Source organism: Ascidiella aspersa, chromosome 2, assembly GCF_963924565.1.
Source record: "Ascidiella aspersa chromosome 2, kaAscAspe10.2, whole genome shotgun sequence".
Taxonomy (NCBI): domain Eukaryota; kingdom Metazoa; phylum Chordata; class Ascidiacea; order Phlebobranchia; family Ascidiidae; genus Ascidiella; species Ascidiella aspersa.
In genome coordinates, this window is record NC_139448.1 from 37938092 (window position 1) to 37964427 (window position 26336).

The following is a 26336-nucleotide window of genomic DNA, read 5'->3' on the forward strand; positions in this document are numbered from 1 at the left end:
GAGGGTCGGAGTTCCTCGGGTTGGAGGACCCTTTTGCAAACGGGGCGTGGGCTGACGGACTCCACCTTGTTCTAAGTGCCCTCCCGGAAGTATTTATTAAAGATGGCATAATTACAAACATGTTTAACAAACCAGACCGCCAACACCCATTGCTGACGCTGACCAACTTCCCCCATCTTCCCACAAAGTTAAGTAATATGTATGTTTAAAATCGGATAAACGACCAATATTTGACCTATCATTTGTTTTCCAGATATCTCGCTGTTAGATTGTGGGACACGCACGGTGAAAAAAGGTCATTCAAGCCTGTGGTGGGTAAAGCAAATGTTACCCTTCGATAATGCATCAAAGTTGGTCTTTGGTTTTCCCGCGAAAGTGGTATGTCTGTGAATAAGCTTGTGTATTTATCATTTTCTAAACACTGCTTTATGTATATTCTTGAAGAAGACCGTTGGAGCACGGGCTTGTGCTCCTTCGACTAGCGGGACGAAGAAAGTGACACCCACCCCTGTGGTAAATGTTTTAGCAGAAGAAAAACCTTCGATAACTGTAAAAAAATAATGATTTTGAATTTTATAGACATTTCCAGGGCACCAAGGAATGAAACATCGTCCGTTGTATCAAAGTTGGTCTTTGGTTTTCCCGCGAATGTGGTATGTCTGTGAATATGCTTGTGTATTTATCATTTTCTAAACACTGCTTTATGTATTTTCTTGCAGAAGACCGTTGGAGCACGGACATTTGCTTCACCGACCAACGGACCGAGGAAAGAGGTATCCATTTTATATCAATTTTCGTCCCCTAATCTTGAGGGCACACAAAGATGAAATTATAAACCATCAACAAAAAGGACAACCCATTATGATCATCAAGTTGACATCAAACTTACTTCTAACTATGGAGATACTAAAAATGGTTTCAACCATGAACCCGAAACAAAGAGACGAAACTGAATAAACCGCCAATTAAGACAAGTCTTCTACTATTAAATATACATGCCAAGCAAATATATAATAAATCTACTATATTTCTTAACTGCAAATTTTAATTTTTTTGCTATGGATTGTTTACCAATCACGTTTTATTACACCAATATTAGAAAATGTATCATAATGTGGTATCTTGGATATTGGCAAAACGTCACTTGGCAAAAGGAAAGAAAAAAGGTCATACCCCTTTAAGTTACTGATGTATGAAAAACTTATTTTATAAAAATCCCTTGTAAGTCCTTACCATCGGCATCACATCAATGCTTGTTATTCACCTTACCCCAAACACTCAACCAAAGTTCAGCCTTCATAGCGACGGAGGCCGCGCGTGCAACGCACAAAACTCTTGCCGGTGAAGCCAGTTAATAAACCCGTGTAGAGTTATAAATTTGTCTAATGCTTTGCAGAATTAACACAAAAAGGGTAAACTGTTATTGGAATTCCATATTTAATATTGCAGGCATCTGGTTTTCAAAGTTGCTTGGCGTTTTCCTCTGACAAATCTCCGGTATGTAAACCAAAAGGTACTTTGTACAATCATTCTGTGGAAGCTACTGAATTTCTCCTTTCAACCAACGAATACAGACTTGTTAATTTTGATTAAAAGATATGTTTAATTTACCGACATTAATTTTCTGTCCGAACAAAACAATGGGAGGTGTATTTTTCCGCACGTAGAAACGCAGTCCTAGTTTGGTAACTGTGACCCATTCGCGATTGCGAGTTCCTACTGAGGAAATACGACTCTCCTGGTCTTCCCGCATATGTTTGTACAGGTAGAGGGTATCTAAGTTTGGTTCATTGATTAAAGTAGCATAGTTAGTTGTTTGGAAACCTTGTTTAAAGCTCTAGTAAAGCAGTTGCGGGAAGCAAGTGAGCTGGGAGGTTCCTTTACCGAGCTCCCACAAACGGATCCTTTATGTTTACGACAGCAATGCTCGGAACTTGGTTTAGCCCTGCCTCGTAAGGCTTTCGCCGAACTTCAGGTTCGATGTATGCGCCGTCAGTATTCCGGGGGTACCACCCGGCATGGTATTACCGAGATGTCCAACATCAGAATGCTAGATGGAGTTGCTGTCGTCGTTATTGGCCTTTGCACTAACGACGTAGTCAACAGCAGCCCGGAGGAAGCATCAGCCTCTCCTTCAAGGTATTGACGAGTAGTGTTTTTTATTGTCTTTTTAGACTTATTTCTAAGATCTTGGAGGACACAAGAACGCTGATTCGCCTCACTACCCTGGATCGAAGGTTGCTATATGCCATTTTGTATGTGGGACACGTTTTGGTTTGAAAACAAATCATTGTAAATTGCTGAATTTAGATCTTTCACACCGGGTTACTGCCCCAGTTGACTCCACAGGGTTGCGTGGTGACTAAACATGGCCTAAAAGGTCAGCGTCGAGGAAGAAGGGTCGGAGTTCCTGGGGTTGGAGGTCCCTTTTGCAAACGGGACGTGGGCCGAGGGACTCCGCCATTCTCTAAGTGCTCTGCGGAAGTATTTATTAAAGATGGAGGGCATAATTACAAACAAGTTGAACAAACCAGACCGCCAACCCCCATTGCTGACGCTGGCCAACTTCTCCCATCTTCCCACAACGAAGGTAAGTAAATATGTATGTTTAAAATCGATAAACGACTAATCGACCAATATTTGAGCTATCATTTGGTTCCGAAATATCTCGCTGTTCGAAAGATTGTGGGACACGCACGGTGTAAAAAGCTTCATTCAAGCCTGTGTGAGTAAAGCAAATGTTTCCCTTCGATAACTGTAAAAACACTAATAATTTTGAATATTGTAGACCTTCCGCGGCCACCAAGGAGCGAAGCACCACCCGTTGCATCAAAGTTGGTCTTTAGTTTTCCCGCAAATGTGGTATGTCTGTGAATAAGCTTGTGTTTTTATTATTTTCTAAAACACTGCTTTATGTATTTCCTTGTAGAAGACCGTGCCCATTTGCACTTTTGAATTTTGTTCTGCCAGTAAAACAGTTAAGGTACCACACAGACAATGTAAGGAACAAGGGCGATATTGTTGCCTGCAGATTGAAGGGTGATAGAAGAACAGCCATGCAGGAAATTGGCTAACATTTTGCCTCGCCGCTTTAACCTAAACAATTTAGACAGACAAGTTAGACGACCAAGTGGAAGAGTTGGGCAAATGTTTTAAAAGACAAGCGAGGGCGGAAGTTAATAAAATAAAACTTTTGCATGTAAGTTCGATGTTGTCGTTTTACCCTAAGGGTTTTAATAAGCAAACCGGAGGATGGAAGTCTCTCTGCCTTCGTGATTACAGACCAACTAAACAGAGAGTTGGATAATAAAAGGGTGAAGGTTATTAAAATACAACTTCCTTTTAGTAATGAAAACGGCGCGATTAAGGCACTGCAGGATGCGCAGGCACAGAAACGTAGTTAAAACAAATCCGCGCTGGCAGGAACCATTTGCTTTTATTAAAGCATTCCACGTGGCCTTAATCTTTTTTTCGCTAAGACACGTTTACGAATTTTTCATGTAAGAACACGAACCTACATTATGTTCATTAATGCCACCGCGGAGATATTACTAAAACTTCAGCGAGCAAATCGTAGTATCACGCGTATGAAATCTCTGTGCGTCATCTGGAAAAAATGTAAAACCTTTTGCCTTTGCAACTTTAATTTGTTTTTACCGCACCATGTTAACAAACCCGTAAGGCAAATAGCAATATTAACTGAGAAGGTCAACAGAGAAAATAATTAAAAAATCTGTCTTTGGACAGCTTGTTGCTAGGTGATTTGGGCCGACACAGAAAGGACGAGTCGAGTAAAAGTCATCGAAAGACAAAAGGACGCAAGGCGTTATGTAGAAGAGTCGACAGGAGTTTAAGCGAACGCGGTGCTCCGGAAAACGGTTTTGTAACGTTGCCGAGTTCGCCAAAGTATACGGCGATCAGAATGTTGCACTAGTTCGTGAGTTTGGAGACAAGATTCAGTCTAAATAAAAAGAGCAGTCGTATCGCAGGAGTAAGAAGCTGGGCAAACAAACCAAGAGACAGTTGGAAAATATCTCCTTCCTTCTCAAAGGCAACCACTAAAAGTAAGTGAAAACCACAATTTATCGAAAGACAACAAGACGCGGTTATGGAGAAAGATTGGGCAATAATTAAAAGAACGAGTTGTTGCTGAGCTGAGTGATAGAAATGTTGATACAATGATGAACATTATGCAACACATTTTGCCAAAATTGTGAGTTACAAAGCACTCGCACATCAAGACATTCACTACTACAGAGAGGCTGGCTAGATACCTGGAATAGACGTATTAAAGTGAATATAATACTCAGAAGTGAAATTGAATGAGAATTTGGAAAGGGATAGAGGAAGACATAAAAGCGCTGTCTTGGGCACGGCAAAAAACATTTTCTACAAACAATATTCAGAATCGTATGTAAAAAATCAAAAAATGCCGGAATAAACGTTTGCACGCAGGAATCCTGGGAAAACCCAGCAGAGGTAAAAAAATTAGACATGTGCTCCACCGACCAACAGACCGAGAAAAGAGGTATCCACCCCTGCGGTAAGTGTTTTGCAAAACTATTGGTTGTCAAAGTAGGAGTGCTGAATCATCTAACTAGATTTCCTTGTAGAAGACCGTTGAGCACTCCTTCGACCAGCGGGCTGGAGAAAGTGACACACAGCCGTGCGGTAACGGTAAGTGTTTTTACAAATATTTTTCCCAATTATCACCTTAATTTTATCAACGTATTTACTTTTTGCAGCCTATGAAACGACTTTATGGCGGGGCCCGTATGGTTGATCAACAGAATGATAAAATAAAATTGAAAAAAAGCGCGATTGTATCTTTTATTTTGATCGTTCGTGCGGTGCTAGCTGGGACACTTTATTAGGCAAATTGAAAAAACGAAGAAAAATGTCAAAGAAAGAAATTAGGTATGAAGTTCGTATTCATAAGAATTTTGTTGCGCAACATGGTAACGAGTTTGAAACTCGCGGCAGGAGATTTTGTTAGTTCAATGTGATAACTAGTAGTGATGTGTTTTGTGAAGAAAGTTGTAGTAGTAGCAGTGGTGTTTCGGCTGTTGAAATTATTGAGGATTGAGCGTTGTGGTGAACCAACTTTGTGTGAGAGTCCAGTTAATCAAGTGCCGTCATGTGACAAAGATGAGCCAGATCTGTCAAAAAATATAAGTTGCGAATTTTGGACTTCTGGAAATCCACTAAAACAATCTGTAGTTGGTCGACGTTTCACTAATAAAAATTGGTGTTGCGTGTTTCGTTAAGCGTATAAAAAATGTAACCCTTTCTGTAGTGTTAGGTTCGAAAGACATTTCTGGAATCATGAAAATGGTAAAACTCGTGCTTTTCATCGTAATGCCCATTACTTTTGAAATTTTGCACTTGTAAAGTTAGTATCGATTTGCCAACTAATGCCAGCAAAACATTCCAAGTTAATTACACGGGCGATGTAAGGCACAGAAAGGGCGATATTGCTGCATGCAGATTGAAGGGTGATAGAAGAAAAGCCATGCAGGAAATGTTGTCTAACATTTTGCCTCGCCGCCTTAACATAAACAATTTAGACAAGTTAGACGACCAAGTGGAAGAGTTGGGCAATCACGATAACGCGTCTATTTATAATGTTTTAAGACAAGCGAGGGCGGAAGTTAATAAAATACAACTTCCTTCGAGTAACGAAACCGACGCGATTAAGGCAATGCAAGTTGCACAAGCGGATAAATGTACAGGAAGCAAGTCCTCGTTGCCATGAACAATTCGCTTTCATTCTAACATACCAAGTAGCCTTCACTTTGGTCGTTGGATACTTTACGCATTTTTCACGAAAGAACTAAAACAGATATTATGTACATAGACGCTACAGGAGGTATTATTGAAGCTTCAGCGAACAAAGCTCAGTATTACGCGTATGAAATCTTTGTGCGTCACCCGGCCAAGGGAACAGTCACAACATCGTTTCCATTTCGAATTTTTTTTTAAATGTTTCACACGAATAAAAAAAAAATTATTTGAACAACCGCAGTGCGTCAAATCAATAGCGATGTAAGCATGGCAATTATTCGGTAGCTATTGCCAGTTCATATTAGCCAGGATTTGTAAGCCTATTTAGAGTGATGTTTTAGTTTTAGTAACAGGAAAAGCAACTAATTCAGCAAGCTATTTGTTCATTGTATGGTAGCAACACTAGGAATAAGAAAACGTGTTCTTGTTTTAAAGGGCAAGAAACTATGTTTGTAATGGGTTTGTGGACTCTATTTAGCATAAAAAAATAACATTTAAGTAGTGAAAATTAGCTGGACACGGCTAAAAGTACAAATTGCGCGAAATCAGCATATTTCAAATTTTAGTTTAAAAACTAATCATAATTTGCCAACTTCGATCGTCCATAACGGTGTACTGCCCCAGTCGACTCCAACAGGGTTACAGGGCATTATCGGGTTGGAAGGCCCTTTTGTGAACGGAAAATATCTTACTCAAACCCTAAGGGAACTCCTGGAATTACTTTTCAAAGATGGAGGGCATAATTACAAAGATGGTAAAGAAACCAGGCCGACAACCCACAAGAGAACGCTGAAGAAACTCAAACTCCACGTGGTTGTAATGTTTGAAAGTGACCGTAGCATGAAACATGCCAGCACCATCAACGCGAGGTCTTGAGAAGTTTGTATTTACCCGACGGCAAGTGCTGTTGCAAAACTTTTAGCAAAAATTCCCATCGCTAAACGACTGGATAGCAGATTTAAATTCAGGCAAAAAAGTAGTTTGCTATTTTAACAGTGACATACAAGGAATTTGGATCTAACAAGGTGCTCAGATTGGGACAGCGCACTTTTGCAGGAATCCATAAGAGCCCCAAAAACTACCAGAAAGAAGAACTATGACAGGTTCTTAGTGGGCCGCAACATCAACATGCGATGATACAACATCAGGCAATAGAAAAGACTACAACCCACAATAATATATTCCACCAACAACTACTATATGAAGAAAGCGTCAGTCAAACTGACCTTTCTAGTGGCTTGGTTTTACAACATATTAAGCAAATAAGACTGGTTCAAATAGAAGGTATTCGCATGGTGAAATGTGCGCATTCCTTAACGTCAGACGAAGAGTTATGTTATATGGTGGCGACACTACTGTCGAGTATCATAAAGCAGTCCTATTGAATTTGAAGCCAACATTCTTAGAACTGTGCATACACCTTTCTGAAGTTATAACACATACGATCATCAAGTTAACATCAAACTTACTTCTACTATGGAAATACTAAAAAATGTACTGAATAAACCACCAATTAAGACGAGTCTTCTATTACTAAAATACATGCCAACCACCAATTAAGACGAGTCTTCTATTACTAACATACATGCCAAGAAAATATATAATATAACTTATTTCCAGACTGCAAATTTTAATGCAAAAAGCACTTTTCTTTACATGCTTTGTTGCCATGAAATGTTTACCAATCACGTTTTATTACACTAATATTTAAAAGTAATATATATATATGCAAAACTTTAATAAACCTAAATATATCACAATGTTGTTTTCTTATAGTTTTTTTGAGCAATCCTATTTCGTTTTTGGAAATTTACTCCGTAAAAGAAACGTAAGAGAACCAAAACTGGGTCGTCAGACCAAGCGCGAGTGGCAATCACAGAGTTACGAGGTATCTGTGTTTTCCTATATCCACCAAAAAGGTACATTTGTACTAAACAAAAAACAGTTAGGCGAAAAAAAAGCAGTTAGGCGGCGTTGAAGCAACCTGGCTTGAATGTCTTTTTAAGTTTGCATCTTCCCGGTTTTAATAACATGATTTTGCATTTTATTTGAATTAAGACATGAATTCACTTGTGTAAGCCTTTGTGTTATTAACTAATTCCCGTACACCGGTGTTATTTTTTTAGTAAGGGTTTCCGCAAAATGTTTGGAATGATGAGGTTATCTAGGTTTTGCGACAAAGATCAATATTAATTATCTTTTTGTGGTTGAAAACAATGTTTGCTCTTCGGAAAGCAATGCCCGGAACTTAGTTGAGCCCTGCCTTGTAAGGTCTCGCCAAAACTTAGCGTTCGATGTATGCGCCGTCAGTATTCCGGGTTGTACAACAAGGCATGGTAACACCGAGATGTCTAACAGCAGAATACTGGATGGAGTTGCTGCCGTCGTTATGCCAGGGAGCTTTCCAGCATTATACGTGGGAGCTAAAATAATGAATCTTTTATGTTATTTTACATTTGATCTTGAAGCCTTACGAAGACATTGTTTCCAGGAGGTCACTTTTAAGTGGAGGTCACGTTTTGGTTGTGGAACTAATCATTGTAATTTGTTGAGCTTCATTGAAGGGCGAAGTTCCTCTGGTTGACAACAACGGAGTTTTCTTGTTGGGACCCCTGACACCTTGCTCTATGAACCAGAAGGCCAAGCACTTAAAGGTAACGCTTTTTTGTAGTTTTGCGTTCGAAGACATTGCTGGAATCATAAAAATAACAAAACTCTTGCTTTTCACCGGAATGCCCATTGCACTTTTCGAAAATAAAGGGCGATATTGTTGCCTGCAGATTGAAGGCAAATAAGAAAAGAAATGCTTGAAAAGTTGGATAATGTTGTAGGAGTCCGGCAATAGGGATAACGCAGTTACTTACAATGGATCCTGGTCGGCTCTGGCAGAGCATGCCGTTGAACTTCGACACTGAATGTATTGTCGACCGGAAACCGCAGCATGATGGGACGTCTAATCTATTTATTTCGTTAATTAGTAAAAAAAAAGTGCAATGTTCATGCGGATCGTTTTATATCGGCGAAAGCAAACGAGTGTACAAAAACTTAGTATTAAACAGCTGTGGGTACAAGATGTCTTGCGTTAAATATCCTACAACTCAAAAAAATCAGGTCCACTGGTTCATACCACCAGTGAAAATCTGGATGTGTGTTTGTTTCGGACATCAATGTATTGCTGGAGCTTCTAGACCATAAAGCCAAAGGCCGGGAAAGCTTTGGCGGTGATATTTTACAAAAAAAGACAATAGGGAGCGAGTGGGGCGTATGTGCAGATATATATGGAAATCAGTGTATTTGAAAACCAAATTTAAACAGTAATGAAGGAAATTTTATGGTTTACACGAGTTTTGCACAGGCTTACGCCGATCGTCATGTTGGCCTTGTCCGTGAATACAAGGACGGTATAAGGGTAGACGAAAAGCGCAAGAGAACCAATACTGAGTTGTCAGACCCATGGGTAAAGCGATCGCGAGCGGCAACCCCAGATATGAGGTAAATGGTTATCTTACTTACAAGGACACGGCATTAGTGTCGGTACTATCTAAACAATTTTCGCAGGAAGCTTTTAATAAATATGTTGTTGCTACCAGGCACAGGTACAGCGCCATTACCACTCCACTTAGATGTTGTCCGATGGTGTTTATATTGGAGAAACAGGGAGGTCATTCAACACACGTCGGAAAGAACATATTCGCGACGTGAATAACAACGACGCTAAAAAGTCGGCTTTGACGCAGTACGCCTGCAATCGTCAACACGGTATTAATTTTGATGGGGGCACTGTTGTTGCAAGAGAGAGCGACTACCTTAAACGTCTGTTTGGGGAAACCTGGCATTTACACCAAAGGACGGATACCATGAACATCAAAACGGACGTTTAATTTAGGGAGATAACTATGGCCCATTCTCGATCGCTTTCATCGCAGCTCCTGAGAAAGTTGCTTTGTTCAGAAAAGATTACGCGGTATGGTAGCAACTTGGCTCGGAAATAAAAACTATACAATAAAGCGACTTCGTACGAAACAAAAATATGCAAAGCGTAACAGAATGCAACTAGCAATCCCGGTATTTTGTAATTTTTCTTGTAAAGTGCGGAAACAAACTGACCATCAATATTGTTGGATCGGCAATTAAGGTGAATATCGTTGAATATTATTATTTGGACAAATGTATACGAATCATGGCAATGAACCGACTGAACAACATTGGAAACAATTGCAAGTCAACAGAAGGCTTTGTTGAAAAGTTTCCTCATAAACTTCAGATGTAGAGGCATAACTTTCCTACCAAACAGGGCAGTTGCTTGCAACACTTTAAATAGTTTAATTAACTTCGATTATGCAATTATTGGTTATTGGGCAGAAAATTATTCATTTGTGTTGCAAGATACAGTACATGGCTTTGCATTTTAATTTGTCGTAATTTCACACTGCTTGAAACATGACAAAACATCTCCCGGGAAAGGGATCGCGCGATTGGCTGGGTGGCATTGTTAAATGGGATTTGCACACGGGTAAACACGAAGAGGAAGACACAAACTCGTAATAGTCAGAAAGTTGTGCCGACCATATTTAGAAAATAATCATGTTTAAAAACAAGTACTATTCAAACCCATGTTTGGCAAAACCAATTTACACAAGACACTGGCCTTTGCGGGACAGCAAATTACAATTGAAGGGGACTGCACAGCCAATTGAAACAACCACAATGTAGACTGAAAAAGGAGATGATCCAGTTTACATGAAGGAGAGTGGTGTCCTTGTTTGTGCGTGGCATGACACAAAAAGGCTTGTTTTGACCAAGGTATATGGGTCTGGTGTGGTCGATTAGTTTAAATCATTTGCGCTGGATATTCGCGCTGGAAAGTCTTGTTTTTGTTGCACATGTTAAAAAGAATTTACGAAGGGGCCGTAGCACAGAACACCAGGATGATAAAATTAAGTCGATAAAGACAGAGTTATGGATAATGTAGCAGGATTAAATAATGTCAATAAAGACCGCAGTTAAATACTTTAATTTTGATGACAAAGCCTTGTTTTTTTCACATGTTGAAACGAATGACTGTTAGGAATCTAGTAGCCTTCAGAACAACAGATTGATAAAGTAAGTCTATAAAGACCGCAGTAAATCAACGATTTATATCAACCTGGAAACCCACGAGAACACAATTACAGCGTGTTTAGGCTGATTCATCAAAAAAACATTGCTCTTATCACGATAACCTTTCGTATTATATATGGAGCAGGCAACCATTATGCTCCAAAGAATATTGCTACCATTTAAAGTCGTTGCCGTCATTAACGTGTATTAGGGCGAGATATGTCTTCTTAGATAAAATCTGGGTGACACTGAAAAGCATAATTTCTTGATAATGCGTAAAGTTATATGGGAACGGGAAAATATATTCCCACAGATAGAGAAGTTCGATGTTTAGTATTTGCAATATGTTTTAACTCCACTTTTATTACACTAGTCTTTTAAATGGCCGCAAACAGTTTTTGTTTTGCAGGAAGAGAGTCGAGTTATCGTGTAGAACTAGGCCTAAAATTCAGCGACATTTGGCGTAAATGGTCAGATGAGCTGTGTTAAGTGTCGTTGTGGTTTGAGGACACTTTGCGATCTTTCCACGATAGAACGCGCTTCGACGCCGCTTATATTGACGCAACAGGTAGCACTTACGGTATATAAACTCTCAATTCAAAGCTATATTAGGTTTACTAAATTGTTGTTAATGATGCGATAAAGTCAAAATGGTTTAGTTTATCACAAAATAGCATGGGTTGGTGGACTAATTGAAAAGAACATTCTACATAAAATGGTAATCTTATTTACCATAAAAAATGACATTCAAGTGAAAATAAGCTGGACAAGTGCAAATTGAGCGAAGTCAGAATATTTCAAAACAATGTTCTTTTCACTAAATTAGCAAAGCAAAGCGGGTATAAAAACGCTAAAGGCATGTGGACAAAATGAATTTTATTTTCATGATTTTTTTAAATTTACTAGCAATTGCTTGCCGAAAATTGCTCACCGAGTAAAAAAAACAACATAGGGCCACATTTGTAATTCCGATTTGCCTGTAAGTTGCTAGGGACGCCGTTGTTGTGATTTTAAAGATCAACCCAGTTTTAACACAGATCAAAATGATCATAAGGAATTATTGTCAAAAGACACATAGCGACCGGCATGAATATTATGACAGCACAATATGCTTTTGAAACTGTTCAAATCACAAGCAATTCATTGGGCAGCAGCTTCTAACAATTTTTGAACAAAGTTAAATGTAATTCAGATTTACGACAGTTGTTACAGTCATTACTCAAATATATGTTCAAAACTGGGAACTTATTCTTCAAAAATACCAAAAATTCAAAATTAGCAATGGTATGAATCAACGACTGGCGAAGAAGGCAGATTGTAACAATTCAACACTAGACAAACCTTTATACCCCTTTTGAGGGCACATACGCTGAGCATAAATAACATTTTTTTAGAAAATCCTACATTGCTGAACAAGTGTCAATCTGAACTCACAAATAAAATACGTTCAAAGAAAATGATAAATTAACCCCAGACAAACCTTACTTGCCTTCAAAATTCGGGGGTACACACAAGAGCATAAATACACTTTAAATACAAGATGACTGAATTATAAAAGCAATTGAAAAACTACCGAAGGAAGAAAGCGCCAGTCAATCAGACTTTTATTTTTCAATAAATGTTAAAGGACAATGTAGTGTAGTTTAAAACATATTGTAGAGGTAAATAACAGTAGAAATACAAAATTATAAATACCGTTAAAAAAGTGTTATGCAAAGATCTAATATCAAATCAACTTTCATTACTAGTTTTACTGTTTTACTGACATCATTATTGGCCTTTGTACAAATGAGGTAGTATACAGCAGCATTTTTTGTTTGTTAATGAGCTAAGTTTGCCTCACTGCAATGCTGGAATAGTTAATTTAGAATGTAGAAGATCTGCAACAACAACGAGCTGTTATCCAATGTCAAGATGTGAATGGGCTACAGCATCAACATCCAATGATATGTACAACATTAGGTGGTAAAAAGAATACTATCTTTACAACCGCTATATCGTGGTAATATTTTTTACCATCAAAAATAACATTCAAGTGAAAATAAGCTTGACATGGCTAAAAGCGCAAATTGAGCGAAATCAGAACATTTTAACAATTTGTTCTTTCTAAAAGGGATTCAGGAGACAGGAAACTTAAAGTCTACAAAATCGCCGCCATGTCAACAAACCCACTTGTCAAATATTTTGATAACATTACTACGAGAACAAGACAGGCACCAAAATGCAGAAGGCATGTGGACAAATTGAATTTTATATTTTTATTATCTAGATTTTTGTAAAATTTACTAGCAATTGCTCGCTGAGCAACAAAATAATAATGGGCCACAATTGTAATTCCGATTTGCCTGTTAGTTGGTAGGGACGGCTTTGTTGTGGTGTAAAATACCAACCCAGAATTATTGTCAAAAGACACATGGCTAAGCGACGGGCATATATATATTTTGTTACACTGATGAATATTATTGGGAAGTTTTGTTAATGCTTTTGAAACTCCGTTCAATTCACTAGCAATTCATTCGTCATACGTGAATTTCAGTATTTAAACATTAAATATTCATTTGAATCTGGGTTACTTTTTCAAAGTTAAATGTAATAAAGATTTACAACAGTTGTTTTGCAGATTAGCAGATAATAGACTGCTTTTCTTTAGTAAATGTTAACAATGGTGTCATAAAGAATGTGTTGATACAAACATTGCTAAACAAGCGATTGAAAATAAGTAGGAATTAAGAAAATTAAATCTCTCGTAAATGTTAGCAATGGTGTCATAAAGAATGTGTTGATACAAACATTCCTAAACAAGCAATTGAAAATAAGTAGGAATTAAGAAAATTAAATCCTTGGTGAATAAAAATTTGGTAGCTGCCTTGAACAATTTTGTCAATTAATAATAACATTTAAATTACCAGGACAATAACCCAGATTTAACACATATAATGTAGCGTGGTTTAAAACGTATTGTAATGCCAAATAACAGCAGAAATACAAAATTATAAAATCCGTTTAGCCACACTGATATATACTACATTAGGTGGTAGAAGAATTACAATCTTACAACCGCTAACGTTAACATCACGAGGTAACAATGTAAAACCGCATATACTTGAGAAACAACTAAGTTATTAATGTCAGTTCTCTGCTACCTTCACAACTATCCGAACGGCAAAAAAAAGAAACAATTTGAAATACAAAGATCAACAAGTCAAGATCAAACTTACTAATAAATATAAAGGTACAAGCAACACTCAGGGATTTTTTAGAATACTTTAAGGTTTGGGGCACACCGAGCGAAAATACATTTCCCAAAGATGGCAAAATCATAAAAGTCCCTAACTACAATTTGGAAATGATTTTAAGACTACCTTCATTCAATTCACTGTGGTTCAGTGTTTGTAATGTTTGCCCCAAGAAGATCAACATTTCTATCAAGTTAAAAGTAATGCTTATAACACCAACAACAAACAAAAGATAAGTAAATACAGTAAACATTTTGTTTTACAGATCCCTTCTGAGAGTTGTACTGGCCAACATTCGTGACACCCAAATACTTAAGTGGAAGACGCAGCAGCTCTTTTAGGAAACGAACGCAATAAACTGAAACTAAGCAGTATCAATTTTCCCTTAACAAAAACAATAAGTACTATTTTCAAAATAACCATAGTTCAATCATCATAGACCACAAGGAAAGAACAACACATTATGATCATCAAGTTGACATCAAACTTACTTCTAACTATGGGAACATCAAAATTGGTTTCAAGTATTAAACATAAACAGATCAACTGAACTAAACTATCAAAAAAATTACAAATGATTCCAATTAGGACAAGTGTACTACTATTAAATAAGTCTTTTAAGTCTAAAACTAAAAAAACTCTTCATACAATGCTCATGGTTGTACCGTGTACATATAGATGATTTTACTTATAGAATCTGACTATGCCAGTATAGGCGAAATAAATATTTCTTTAAAAAAAATGTCTGATCCTGATTTTTCTCTGGATTTTAAACTTGGAGTTTGTTTTGTATACATATATAGAATATTTGCTTAATTTTACAATTCCTTAATTCTACCGGGAAACTACATTACATTTAAAGTGCAACTTTAGAATGCAAAAGGCACTATATAAACTACTTTAAAAATCACCAGCATTTATAATGGATGGTTTGGACAAGCTAGGTTGTTATGCAAAGTGAGAAAGATGACTAATTGTTCAATGCTCCTATTGCACACGATTGTTTATACCAACCACCCTTTATTACACAAATATTAAAAGCAAAAAAACTAAAGCAGACATTAATGCCTAATTGTACCACAATGTGGCATTGTGAATATTGCCAAACTACACTTGGTAAACTACTAGAAAAAAAAAAATGGTAATACATCTGGAAAAGTAAGTTGTGCTACTATTTATTGAACACTTAAAAAGGAAAGTTAAGTGATCTACAGAGATTATCGAAAACTACTAGAAAACAGTCCATTACACATGCCCGTTCTGAGCAGCAAAGTTTTTTTGATGTGTACCAAATTATAATAAGACTGTTTAGAAAGTTTGTCTGGTTACTTTGCATGGAACCCTAACAAATATTGCAACCATTACTGAATGTTTGTCATCCAGTATTTATTTGATGAGGTAAAGACCACTGAGTTCTAAGATCCAATGGCAACGGGAAATTAAAGTTTTATGTCAGCAGAAATTGACAAAACATAACTTGCATCATATCATATTAACTAGCTAGACAAAATGTGAAACATTACTACACTGAAATGATATTATTTTGATTTAAGTATTTAAAATTTGCTACAAACTTTAACATGTAATCTGTAGCATTGAACATCAACAGTTTTCCTTTCAGATATCATGCAGATGACTTATCTGATTCCATAGCTTCAGGGGAAATTTCGTCCATTCCACGCTGAACAGGGTGAATCTTGACAGTTATCCCAGCATTGTGTATCTTGGGAGGTACTTACATGGTCGTTTTCCAGAAGTACATCAAAGTTCCAAGATGGTTCTGACAGAATTGTGAAATTTCAAATACATTTGCAAACAGCTTTTTTAAAATATACCCACAAAAAGTAATTACCTGGTATTATATTTATGGTCCTTTAATCATCTTGACTCCCGGTTGCTGCAGATTTGAAGTAGTAAGGTAAATCAATCTCCATTACAACTCTGGATAAAATCACTGCAAAGATTTAAAACATAATTAGTTGCTCTAGTAAATTAAAAAAAGAAAACCAATTTTATATACCAGCAAATTGTATCTTTGAAGGTGTTTAAATGATTGTTGTTTCCCAGAAGTCTTGCAATTAAGGTGCATCAGAGACAACCCTGACAAAATGGTCCTGTCGCCACCTAGGGTGGCATGTGGACTACTTTTTAAGGGTACATAAATCCTGTTAGAAATAGTGACGAATAATTTAATAGAACGAATGTGAAAAAGGTTTGTTTTTTGATTTGCAAAGACAGTATGTTGTTAAAACTAGTTGCTGTATAACATTAATTTATGATAACATCTCTAATATCTTTGGAGACCCTACAAAGCCAAAAATATTTTTTGGAATACTCTTACAAAAAACTTTTAATAACTCACCTAAATCCATTACACAAAGTGCACAGTTGACTCGCCATCCAACTACCAGATATTCTTTACCATATACTTTTTTATGGATAGATTCTTTCCACAAATTTTTTGAGCTCTGGAATCAAATAGTTCAAATAAAACATAAACTAAAACGAATATTTTAGTTTATTTAAAAAACAATTAAATGTTAAAGTTTGGTTGGTGGTATAAGGTTTAAAAGACACAATACCATTTTTCAGGAAGTTACCCAATTTGCAGACAAGCCGCTAATGGTCGACAATCCTAACACTTTTTTCAGTAACCAAAAAAGTTGTCAAAGTCAAAAATTGAAATTGCAAGGAAGAAATAATTAGAAAAAAACAACATTTGACACCCCAACCCAAAAATATTTGCAATAAACATTAGACAAAAATGTGGTACAGTGAACAAAGTGTTATTTGGGCGCTGATCTAGAGAATTACCACATTTTCGTCAAGAGAGTTTACATTGCTAACAAGATTTGTGTTAGGATTCTTACAGATTGAAGCCTTTCTTGCAATTTCAACTTTGACAAACTAGTTTTTTTCTGTTAAAATAAATGTGGTAGGATTGTAGACCAGCACCAACACCACAAACTAGCCTTAAAAATTACCTGAATTATCTATTCTTCATATGTAGATCTGTTAGCTTGGCACTCATAGAGCCAAATACCAAGAATGTAGAGAAGGGCAATTTCGGAAGTTGATTATCTTTGGATTTTAAGATTTGGATATTGTTCAAATACAACCTTCCTGCATTTTATGCAAACCTGTAAAAGGGTGAAAATAAAATATTTTACGCTGAATTAAGGAAACTTAACACCACAAGTATTTTTTTTACGGCCACAAAAATTAAATATCGTCTTGTGAAGGCAAAAAAACTAACCAGCGTTTCATTTCCCGCCATTGTTTTCCAGTTAGATGACATAAAATGGCGTCAATTTTATTAAAAAAGACTAACCCAAGCATTTTTTTTTAAGGTTTGGTTTGAGTGACCGCTAAGTAGTTAAGAGACCGCAAGTGTTTCGTTTAAATACCAAAAAGTTGCAAGTACAAAATTTGGAAAACCGCTGGAGAAATTTGGGGGACCGTTTCGGTCCCCCAAAACACCTTAAAAAAAACACTAAACCCAAGTACTATTTGCGGCCTGTTTGTTGAGGTAATAAACGGTAAAAAATAAATTTTATTGGGAGGCAAAATACAAATTCATCCGTTACTTACCGGAAGCTCTTAGTAAGTTGGGAGTAAGATTTTCTCATCCAGGAGCCTTTCATCCAAATGTTAATTTTTTTTCTTGGTAATCGACTAACATTCAAGTTGGAAAATTATTCTTTTGAATGAACGCTTAGCAATTTACAATATGTCAGTCATGCAAGGGAGTCATGCAAGAGTTTTAATTTTACATTTCACGCAAGAAATGAATTGGCTTTTCTCTAGAAAGCCCTCTTGATAACTACTTCGAATGCACTAAAAACGCAAGACCTGTAGTGAGGAGTTTTAAACAGCCAAGAATGCGGCGTTGATTGCTGATTATTATTTTTCCGCGTGCCGCAAACGTGATTGCAGGTTTGCACCATTAAGTTGCACGCTCATACACGCGCGCGTAAACAAGAAAGAGAAAACGTTTCCTAATAAGGTATTGCAGGCTTCCTAGCGAGGTAGTTTTTAGATTGGGATGACGGCGATACTGAAATAACAACATATGGCTTTTTTAACTCACTTAATTTTACCATTCCAGCCAAACCAAACACATTAGACATTAAAATGTCGTTTTATTTAAAACTATATTTGCTGGCTGCGAAATTGTTGGTTGCGTAAAAATCGTGGTTTGAAATGACCTTTCATTAAAAATTGTTGCTTAAAAATGATATTTCCACGCAGCAATAAAAATGCATTTAAACTGTTAATGTTGACAGTAACAGGCCTACGATTTTTGAGGATGCGTGAGACACACGATGCCTTTTGGATAGAACTCGTAGGCCTAAAAACTCTTTGACACTTGAAATAAGGGTAAACAAAAACAGCCATACTAACATTTACAATATATAAGACGGAACAAGGGAAGATAAATAGGCTACGTTTTTACAACCAAAATAAGCAGAAAGTATTGGTAAAAATTACTTTTCAGAATCATTTTATACGCTAGCTTACCCATTTTCACTGGAATTCATGCAGAATGATTAAACAGGCATGATAACGACAGGCCTACCAGAAATTCTATTCATAAATCAGAATCACGCGAAGTGCAAAAAATTCTGTTAAGTTTGAAGTTACGTAGTTGGTAGGGTTGGAGGGGCGTGTCGTCATGCCCCCCTGGATTCTCCCATGGTCAAGATAAATGTGTTTTTTACACCTTTTCAACATACGTAAGCTACTGTTGCACAATTGTTGTTTTTCTTTCAAATATCAGTGTAGTAAACAAGTCAATTTAAAATGACTTAAGTCAAGTGAAGTCATTTGAAAACAGTGCCTTAAGCACAACACTCTCAAGTATTGCCACCAAACCCTGTTTCTATCCAGTGATGTCCGATATCTTATCTCATAGTATCGTGTCAGAACCGATACTAAATGACGTCATCACTAGGCTCAAAGAAGCAAAATAGATGAAATAAAAACGTCACAAGTGATTTTTGTTCCAAGTTATATGAAAAAAGTTTAGGTTAACTTCATATTATTTTTTAATTTACCTTATAAGGTGGAATCGGAACCGATTTTATCCTAGTTTCGGACAAGTAGCGATACTAACACTCGGCACCGACTAGCGGCTCCAATCGGAAATTATCGACATACCTAGTCCTGTTATAATGTTTGCTAATATTTGCCAATTAATAACAACTTTGTTTTTAAGTATCAACTCAGGTTTTTTTTCTTTTGTATCTTGACTTCATAGAATTTAAAAAAAATTCAACCAATGCTGTAAACTGCTCTTCAATTAAACACACTCAGTAGTTCACGTAGAATACACATTTTTTGAAAAAAAAGGAAAGGAGAGGCGCAAAATTCCAAATTGAAACCATATTTTCACAAGATAAACAAAGGATTCATAAGAGCCGAAACCAACAAAATCGTGAAAGTAGAAAATAGGGACTTTTGACGGAAATGCATTTTGTTTGTAGTAGAAAATTAGAAAAATTTTCAGCACACAGTGTAAGGATAGAGTTTTTAATAGTTAGAATGTGATACAGACCTTCAAAAAAGTTGTCAAGCAGGTTGTACACTATTGAGCATAACAAATTCAAGTCTCCGCAACCACACGACTTTAGGCTATAGCCGAGGTATGTTTCTAATAATAAAGTTTGGAGCATAATGGTTGGAGGTTGTATTGTAAGACGTAATAAGAATATCAAAGCCCATACAGAAGTAGGTATCATCATGTTGAAAATGAATAAAGAGTTATTCGAAACGTCCAAAATGATACCTACTTCTGTATGGGCTTTAATAATAAAGTGTTGTCCTTAAAAGGGTTAAAACAACACTACAACTTATTAAATGAGTTTAAGGCGCAGTGAACAACTAATTTAAACAAAAAAAAAGAAGTCGTTTCATGTTGATACAGGGTAGCCATACATTTGTATTAAAAAAATTCAAAGATAGTTAAGGGGCATTTCAAATAAATGAATGGGTTTTCATGGACCTAAAATTGGATGGCTTAAACTTTTTTTAATATAATTAAAAAAAAGCAAAAATACAAATACTATAGTTTAAAAATTGGTTTTAAAACGGCACTTTCCAAACACATACCTTGAGCTGCACATGAAATAAATTTAAAAACGTTTAAAGACTTTGGAAAAAAATATAAATAAACAAATTTAAAAAAAAACGTCGACCAAACATTTAAAAAAAAAAAATTATTTATATTCAGATTGAATGACACCACTTTTAGGAATGTTCCTCAAACACTTTTCAGTACACAAATCAATTCGAAGGTATTCAAATACTTTCATATATTTAAAGACTTTGTGGCAACCCTGACATTTTCGTCTTTCGCACGAACAGAAGTCTCATTGTTGTGGATATTTTATCGTAAAAATACGAGTAAACACGCTCAGGAGTCTGGTTTTTTTGACAACTTTCTTCGCTTAATTTCCTTCGAAATCTCATCGACCTCTGTTTCCTCTTTTGTCTCATCCGTACCACTAGGGTCCGAAATATCCTCCGCTTTAATATGCGAACTGGAACTTCTGCAGAAATAGTCAAAATTGTTTTAACATTTAAATGTATTGGAAATCCCGAAATAAACTGAAAACTTTTTTTGTTAAGTCGAATATTTCAAAAATTATTTATTAATTTGTTGGTTTGGCTTAAAACAAAATTAATGTACAACTTTATTTCAATTCAATAAAATGTAAAAGTAGTCGGTGACTTGTTTGTGACGTCATTGTTTTTGTCGAAACTTGTGCGAGTTTTGGAACGTTGCCAATAACTGCTACGAATAAAGTCAAACATTTCTTTACTATATTAGTGATTTTTTTTGCGCTAATGTACCTATACATTTTTACGAAGCTAAAATAAAAAATAGAATTTTAAATATTTAGAAGTATTGCCAAATGACTTTTTAATTATGTTAAAATATAGAATATTCCGTAAGCAAAAGAACAAAGCAACCGTTAAGCGACTAAACGGCGAATAAAATGTGTGCTTTGTTGACATTTTGGTGAAAGTTATATACTAATTCTTTAAAATACCGAAAACCATTGCAGACTCTTCACCGAATCTGTCGATCAATGATGCAAGCAGGGCAGACTAGAAAAACAACTAGCCTGCAGTGAGGTTCGAACTCACGACCTCCGGCTGTGTGTTCATGTTTCATTGGCTAATGCTTTAAATTAGAAAGTTAGTGTCTGTTCACACTTTGCTAACACGGCCTTAAAATATTCATGCTCTCTTACTAAAACATTTGCTCCGAATAAAAACTATATTTGACGTAAAATAACGGAAAGGTTTGGCCAAAACTGGCGTTATGCGCTTTTTTGTGGCCAATGACCTTCGCATTTGCAATCAGTGACGTCACAAACAATCAGTGACGTAACGTACAATAAATGACGTCACGAACTTGTTAAAGTGCGCGTTTTTTGGCTACATGATTCATTAAAAATGTTAAAGTTTTGACTTTATTCGCAACCGTTATTGGCAGCGTACCAAAGAAGTTTCGACAAAAAACAATGACGTCAGATTATTCTATGACGTCACGCACAACCTGGGACAGGTCGCATTTAACGCAACGTTTATAGTTAGTATTTAATTTGTTTGTTTTTTACGATTTTTTTGTTTTTTTTATACAAAAATGATAAAAAATGTAAACAACATGACGTCATGTACAATTAGTGACGTCATGCATGTTAAGTGACGTTACAAACCTGTTAAAGTGCGTGTTCCTGGGTTGCATGATCCTTCTCTTCTCAGCCATGTTGCGATGTTTGGGGCTTTCCATGTGGATTTCAAGTTGTGAGGCCGAGTTGACTCGGATGTCGCAAACCTCGCATTTGAACCACACAGTGTTGTCCTTGCCCTCTGAAAAGGAAAAACAACAAAATTACGGGTGCTAGACGTAAAATACATATGAAAAACATACAGAAGTGGGGAACGTTTTGAACGTTTGGAATAAATATTAAGGTAATGGTTGAAGGTTGTAGTTAGACATGGAATGACTATGAGGCCCATGCATAAATAGTTTGTGTTTGTGCACATTTCGAATAAATCCTAATGTTAAACTTGAAGACTTATTACACTTAAAGACTAATTACCGACCCCAGTTGGTCCGCGGACCTCAGTTTGGGAACCTCTGATCTCAAAGAATGCTAACAGTATGAACAAACGTCAATTCAAACCTTCATCCAACTCTTGTTCTTTAAGTTTCTTTGCGTGTCTCCTTCCATTGTAATGATCACTAGCGGCAGAAGATGAACCAAACTCAACTTTGCACAAATCACATCGTTTCAAGCTGTCACCAACTGGTGTCTGCAAATAAATTCCAAATAATAACAATAAATTAACATAAAAATAAATGAACCAGGAAGATATATGTAAAAAGATGTATCTATATAAAAGGGCATAGAGAATCTACAATCATTGGAAGCAGATTTCTTCTATTTGAATAACAATAACAGACGATGCCAGTGTAGGCGAAAAACTTGTTTGTTTTTTTTTGTTTTTTTTTGTTTTTTTTCACCTTTATATTAATTATTATCAAGCTACATTACAGATAAGTGCATTGTGTACCTATTTAAAGAATATTTATAGATTCTTCAAAAAATGCCATTGTCAACATAAGAAAGTGTTTAAAACATTTGTCTGAAAACGTCGCTTCATAAGAACACAGCTTAAAAAAATTGAAAGACACTTTGAAAAATAATATTGACACACAAGAAAGACAAATCAAAAATAAAGAGACGAAAAGAAATATTCCCCCCCCCCTAAAAAACACTACAAAAATGACAATGTAGAATTGTGGTGTGTTTGCTAAAATAATTCCCTTGCTAAAAAGCAAATTTAAAAAAGATAGACCAAAACAAGTAAAATGCTACTCTCAACAAATAACATTGTTTACTGGAACTCACTTTATCGATACAATGAAACAACACATAATATTACTTTAACTTACCCCTATAATGGGTTTTTCTCTGGGTTTTATTGGAGCTTCGCGAGCGCCAACTTTTATTAGAAAGTAACTTCGCACTTTCTTTTGGTGTTTGTCACTCTGCACAAAATCAAACAAATATTTAATAAAAGTTTAATGTTAAGTTGTAGTAATTTTGTCAAGTTTACCAATCAACATTAACTACTTTACAGAAATATTGTATCTGATTTGTTCGTAGCTACATGTGACCAAACCTGGCAAATAGTTAATTCTAATTTTATAATTCAACAAATTACTAATTCTAATTCTGATATGAGAATAGCTTCTGTGCACTAATTCTAATCTAATTCAGTTTTTGCCAACAGCAATTTTAGTCTCTCAGCCGCAACCAAAGAATTTGAATTTAAATTTTTGGTTAAACATTCTGATTAGAATAAATTGCAATTGATAAATTAAACTGATTGAGAACAATTAAATGTAATTCTAGTTCAAATTCTAGTTAAACTCTGTTTTATATAAATTCACTAATATAGAACAATACATAGTTCATTCATTGTTTAAACTTTTAGGTTGGAGAGATATTACTTTTAACATAGCTACGTTACAAAGATGTTATCGATTTGCAAAAAGCGTAAAAAAAGAAGCACGATGCCTTTGGGGTAAAACAAATTTATAAAAATAGCTCAAAACAAACTAAAAAGGGAATCAAGATTTGTGAAAAAAAAATTCTATTTAGGTAGTTAAAATAGGAAAGAAATACACTTTGGAAGGGAGGCCATGGCCGCATGTCCCCCTTGATCTGCCCCTGGGTATATTAGGTATAGCCCCTGGGTCAGTCTCATGACATTTCATACAAAATGGACCAGCAAAACTACCCATTTTACAAATTGTGTATTTATAAATTATCACACCATGTAATGTGATTCTGCCTGTTCTCCATTGCACAAATCCGCCCGGCAAACTTTACAGTAACCTTCGAGAAACAAATTGTCAGGGTCATCATCATTTCCCGTTGAAGATTCAATAATCAGCTTCGCTAAAAATAAAACAATAGTTTGTAAAGCAGAACTAAGATTAATCATAATATAAATATCTTTTTATATTTATTGAGAAGGCTATGCTGCCAAATTTGTATTAAAACATTTTGTGTAATACATTTATGTTTAAAACTGTTAACTATCATATTCAGCAATGTTAGTTATTCTGTTTAGTAACATACAGTGTGGAGTTTTGTAAAACAAAATAGGGTTATGTGACTTTCTTGAAAATATCAGCTATATATATATATATATATATATAAACACTCTTTAAGAAGGATTCTATTTACAAGCAAGGCTCTAAAAAGATAGCTTTCAGTGAGCATTAAACCCACAACCACGACCTCGTAAAGCTAGCTTGGGGGTCAAGTGTTTCATAAAATTAATTGTTTAAACAAGCAGTCTTATTTAATGAACCCAAAAACTTTTAAAGAAATAAGCATTGGTGCTTTTGCTATACACTTATTTGGTTAGCTACCATAGACAAGGTTTGGGATTTTGCATTTTATTTCGCTCGTCAATGCGAAGGACTTCGGCAAACGCTAAATTTTATTATCAGACTTTCTGGTTGTCTTAATTTGTAATAACAAAGAATTTCAATCGCACATGGTCAAATAGTCTTATGCACTGAATCAGTGGTTCTCAAACTGGGTTCCGTGGTCATTTTAAAGTCCGCAAGACAATTTTTTGGGACTTTTTGGCGAGTAATATTTAGGCCAAGCAAATGCTCAAGTTGGTAGACACTGACCCGACTGGCAAGCAAATTTGAATGCAGTATTAATATAGGGTTAACTGTACAAACTTACTTGGTCTCACTCTCAGCGCCTTAATTTTTGCGACATGTTTTTTTCCAAGGTAGTGGTCAACGGTTTGCTTGATTGTGTCAAAGAAAAGGTTGCATGCGTAACAAAAATCTTAAAAATTAACAGAAATTTTACAAGTTGTTCAAATATTCATTATGTTTATATAAGCATATGTGTAAATACACTATTACAAACTGTGTTGCATACATTGACCAGATTGTATATTTTCCTGGGTCATTGTTCAGGCAAACAATAAATCACATGATGATTTAAAAAATGAGTTGTAGCGCCCGGTCAACATTATGTGGTAGGTGCACAAACAATATTTTTTAAAGAAACTTGGGCGCTGGTCTAGAATCCTACCACAATTATTTTACCTCTAATAAAACAAATGTCAAAGTTGAAATTGCAAGGAAGGCATAAATACTTAAGAATACATATAATAATAATACTTGACCAAACCCAAACTCAACTCTCACCGTAACCCAAAAATTGTTGGCAATATAAACCCCGGATGAAAATGTGGTAGGATTGTAGACCAGCGCCAAAATTTGTGCAACAACATTAATAAGTTTTCGTACACTTAATATTTTGAAGAAATGTTAAATTGAGAAAGGATTTTCCAAACTGACGTGTGCAAAAAAACATGATAGTCGCTACATTTCTAAAATTTGGTTCTGCATACCCGAAAATCTCAGCGTGAAGTTCCACAAAATACAGACTGGCTTCAGAAATTGTTTGGTTATAAGAAAATTTTAATATTTTAATATTTAGTTCCAAGTTGGTGTACTTTGGCGTAGAAATCAATGCGCAAAATTGGGTACTGGTCTACAATCCTTACATTATTTTACAGTACCGTAACAAAAAGAGTTGTCAAAAATGAAATTGTAAGAAATAAATAGATATAATAATAATTCTTGTCCCACCCAAACGCTAACTCAAAACCTAACCCAAAAAATGTTAGCAATATAAACGCCCAGGCAATAATGTAGAATTCTACTCCTGAGCCCTCTTTTGCAAGGAAAATATTAGCACCCACTTCCAATTTCAAGTCCATTTGAATTAAATCCTGAAACACCGAAAGGGCCTTCGTTGGTAAACCAGTAATCCCTGGTAAAGTCCATTTCGTCTTCTTGGTATTGAGGAATTAAATAAGTCATTTTGCCTTTTGTTTACTGAAAAGAAAATTTTTCGCGTTACAATAAAATAGCAATTTAAGTTTTATTTTTTAACAGTTTTTACTTTTCCTAAAATAAAAAAAGTAATAAAAACTTTCACAAATCTAAACGCTACGTAAAAAGCCTAAATAAATAACAATAAATTACGAAATAAACCAAAAATTATAAAGCTCTCTTTAAAGTCTTAAGTGTAAAGTTATTTTGACTTTTTTTACCGGAAAGTCAATAAGGGAAAACCCCAACCCGTAACA

General features: G+C 35.7%; 1 protein-coding gene across 1 annotated transcript; it reads right to left on the reverse strand.

The window, feature by feature from the left end:
• Positions 1-19449: 19449 nt before the first annotated feature.
• On the reverse strand, positions 19450-26078 carry LOC146165619 (zinc finger protein 346-like). The gene is made up of 7 exons (XM_083382476.1): positions 25947-26078; positions 24911-25018; positions 23979-24103; positions 23092-23187; positions 22319-22448; positions 21848-22001; positions 19450-20671 (listed from the first exon to the last, which is right to left on the reverse strand). The coding sequence occupies exons 1-7, from the start codon at positions 26065-26067 to the stop codon at positions 20536-20538; spliced, it is 870 nt and encodes a 289-aa protein (XP_083238602.1). The 5' UTR covers positions 26068-26078; the 3' UTR covers positions 19450-20535.
• Between the last annotated feature and the right edge of the window lie 258 nt (positions 26079-26336).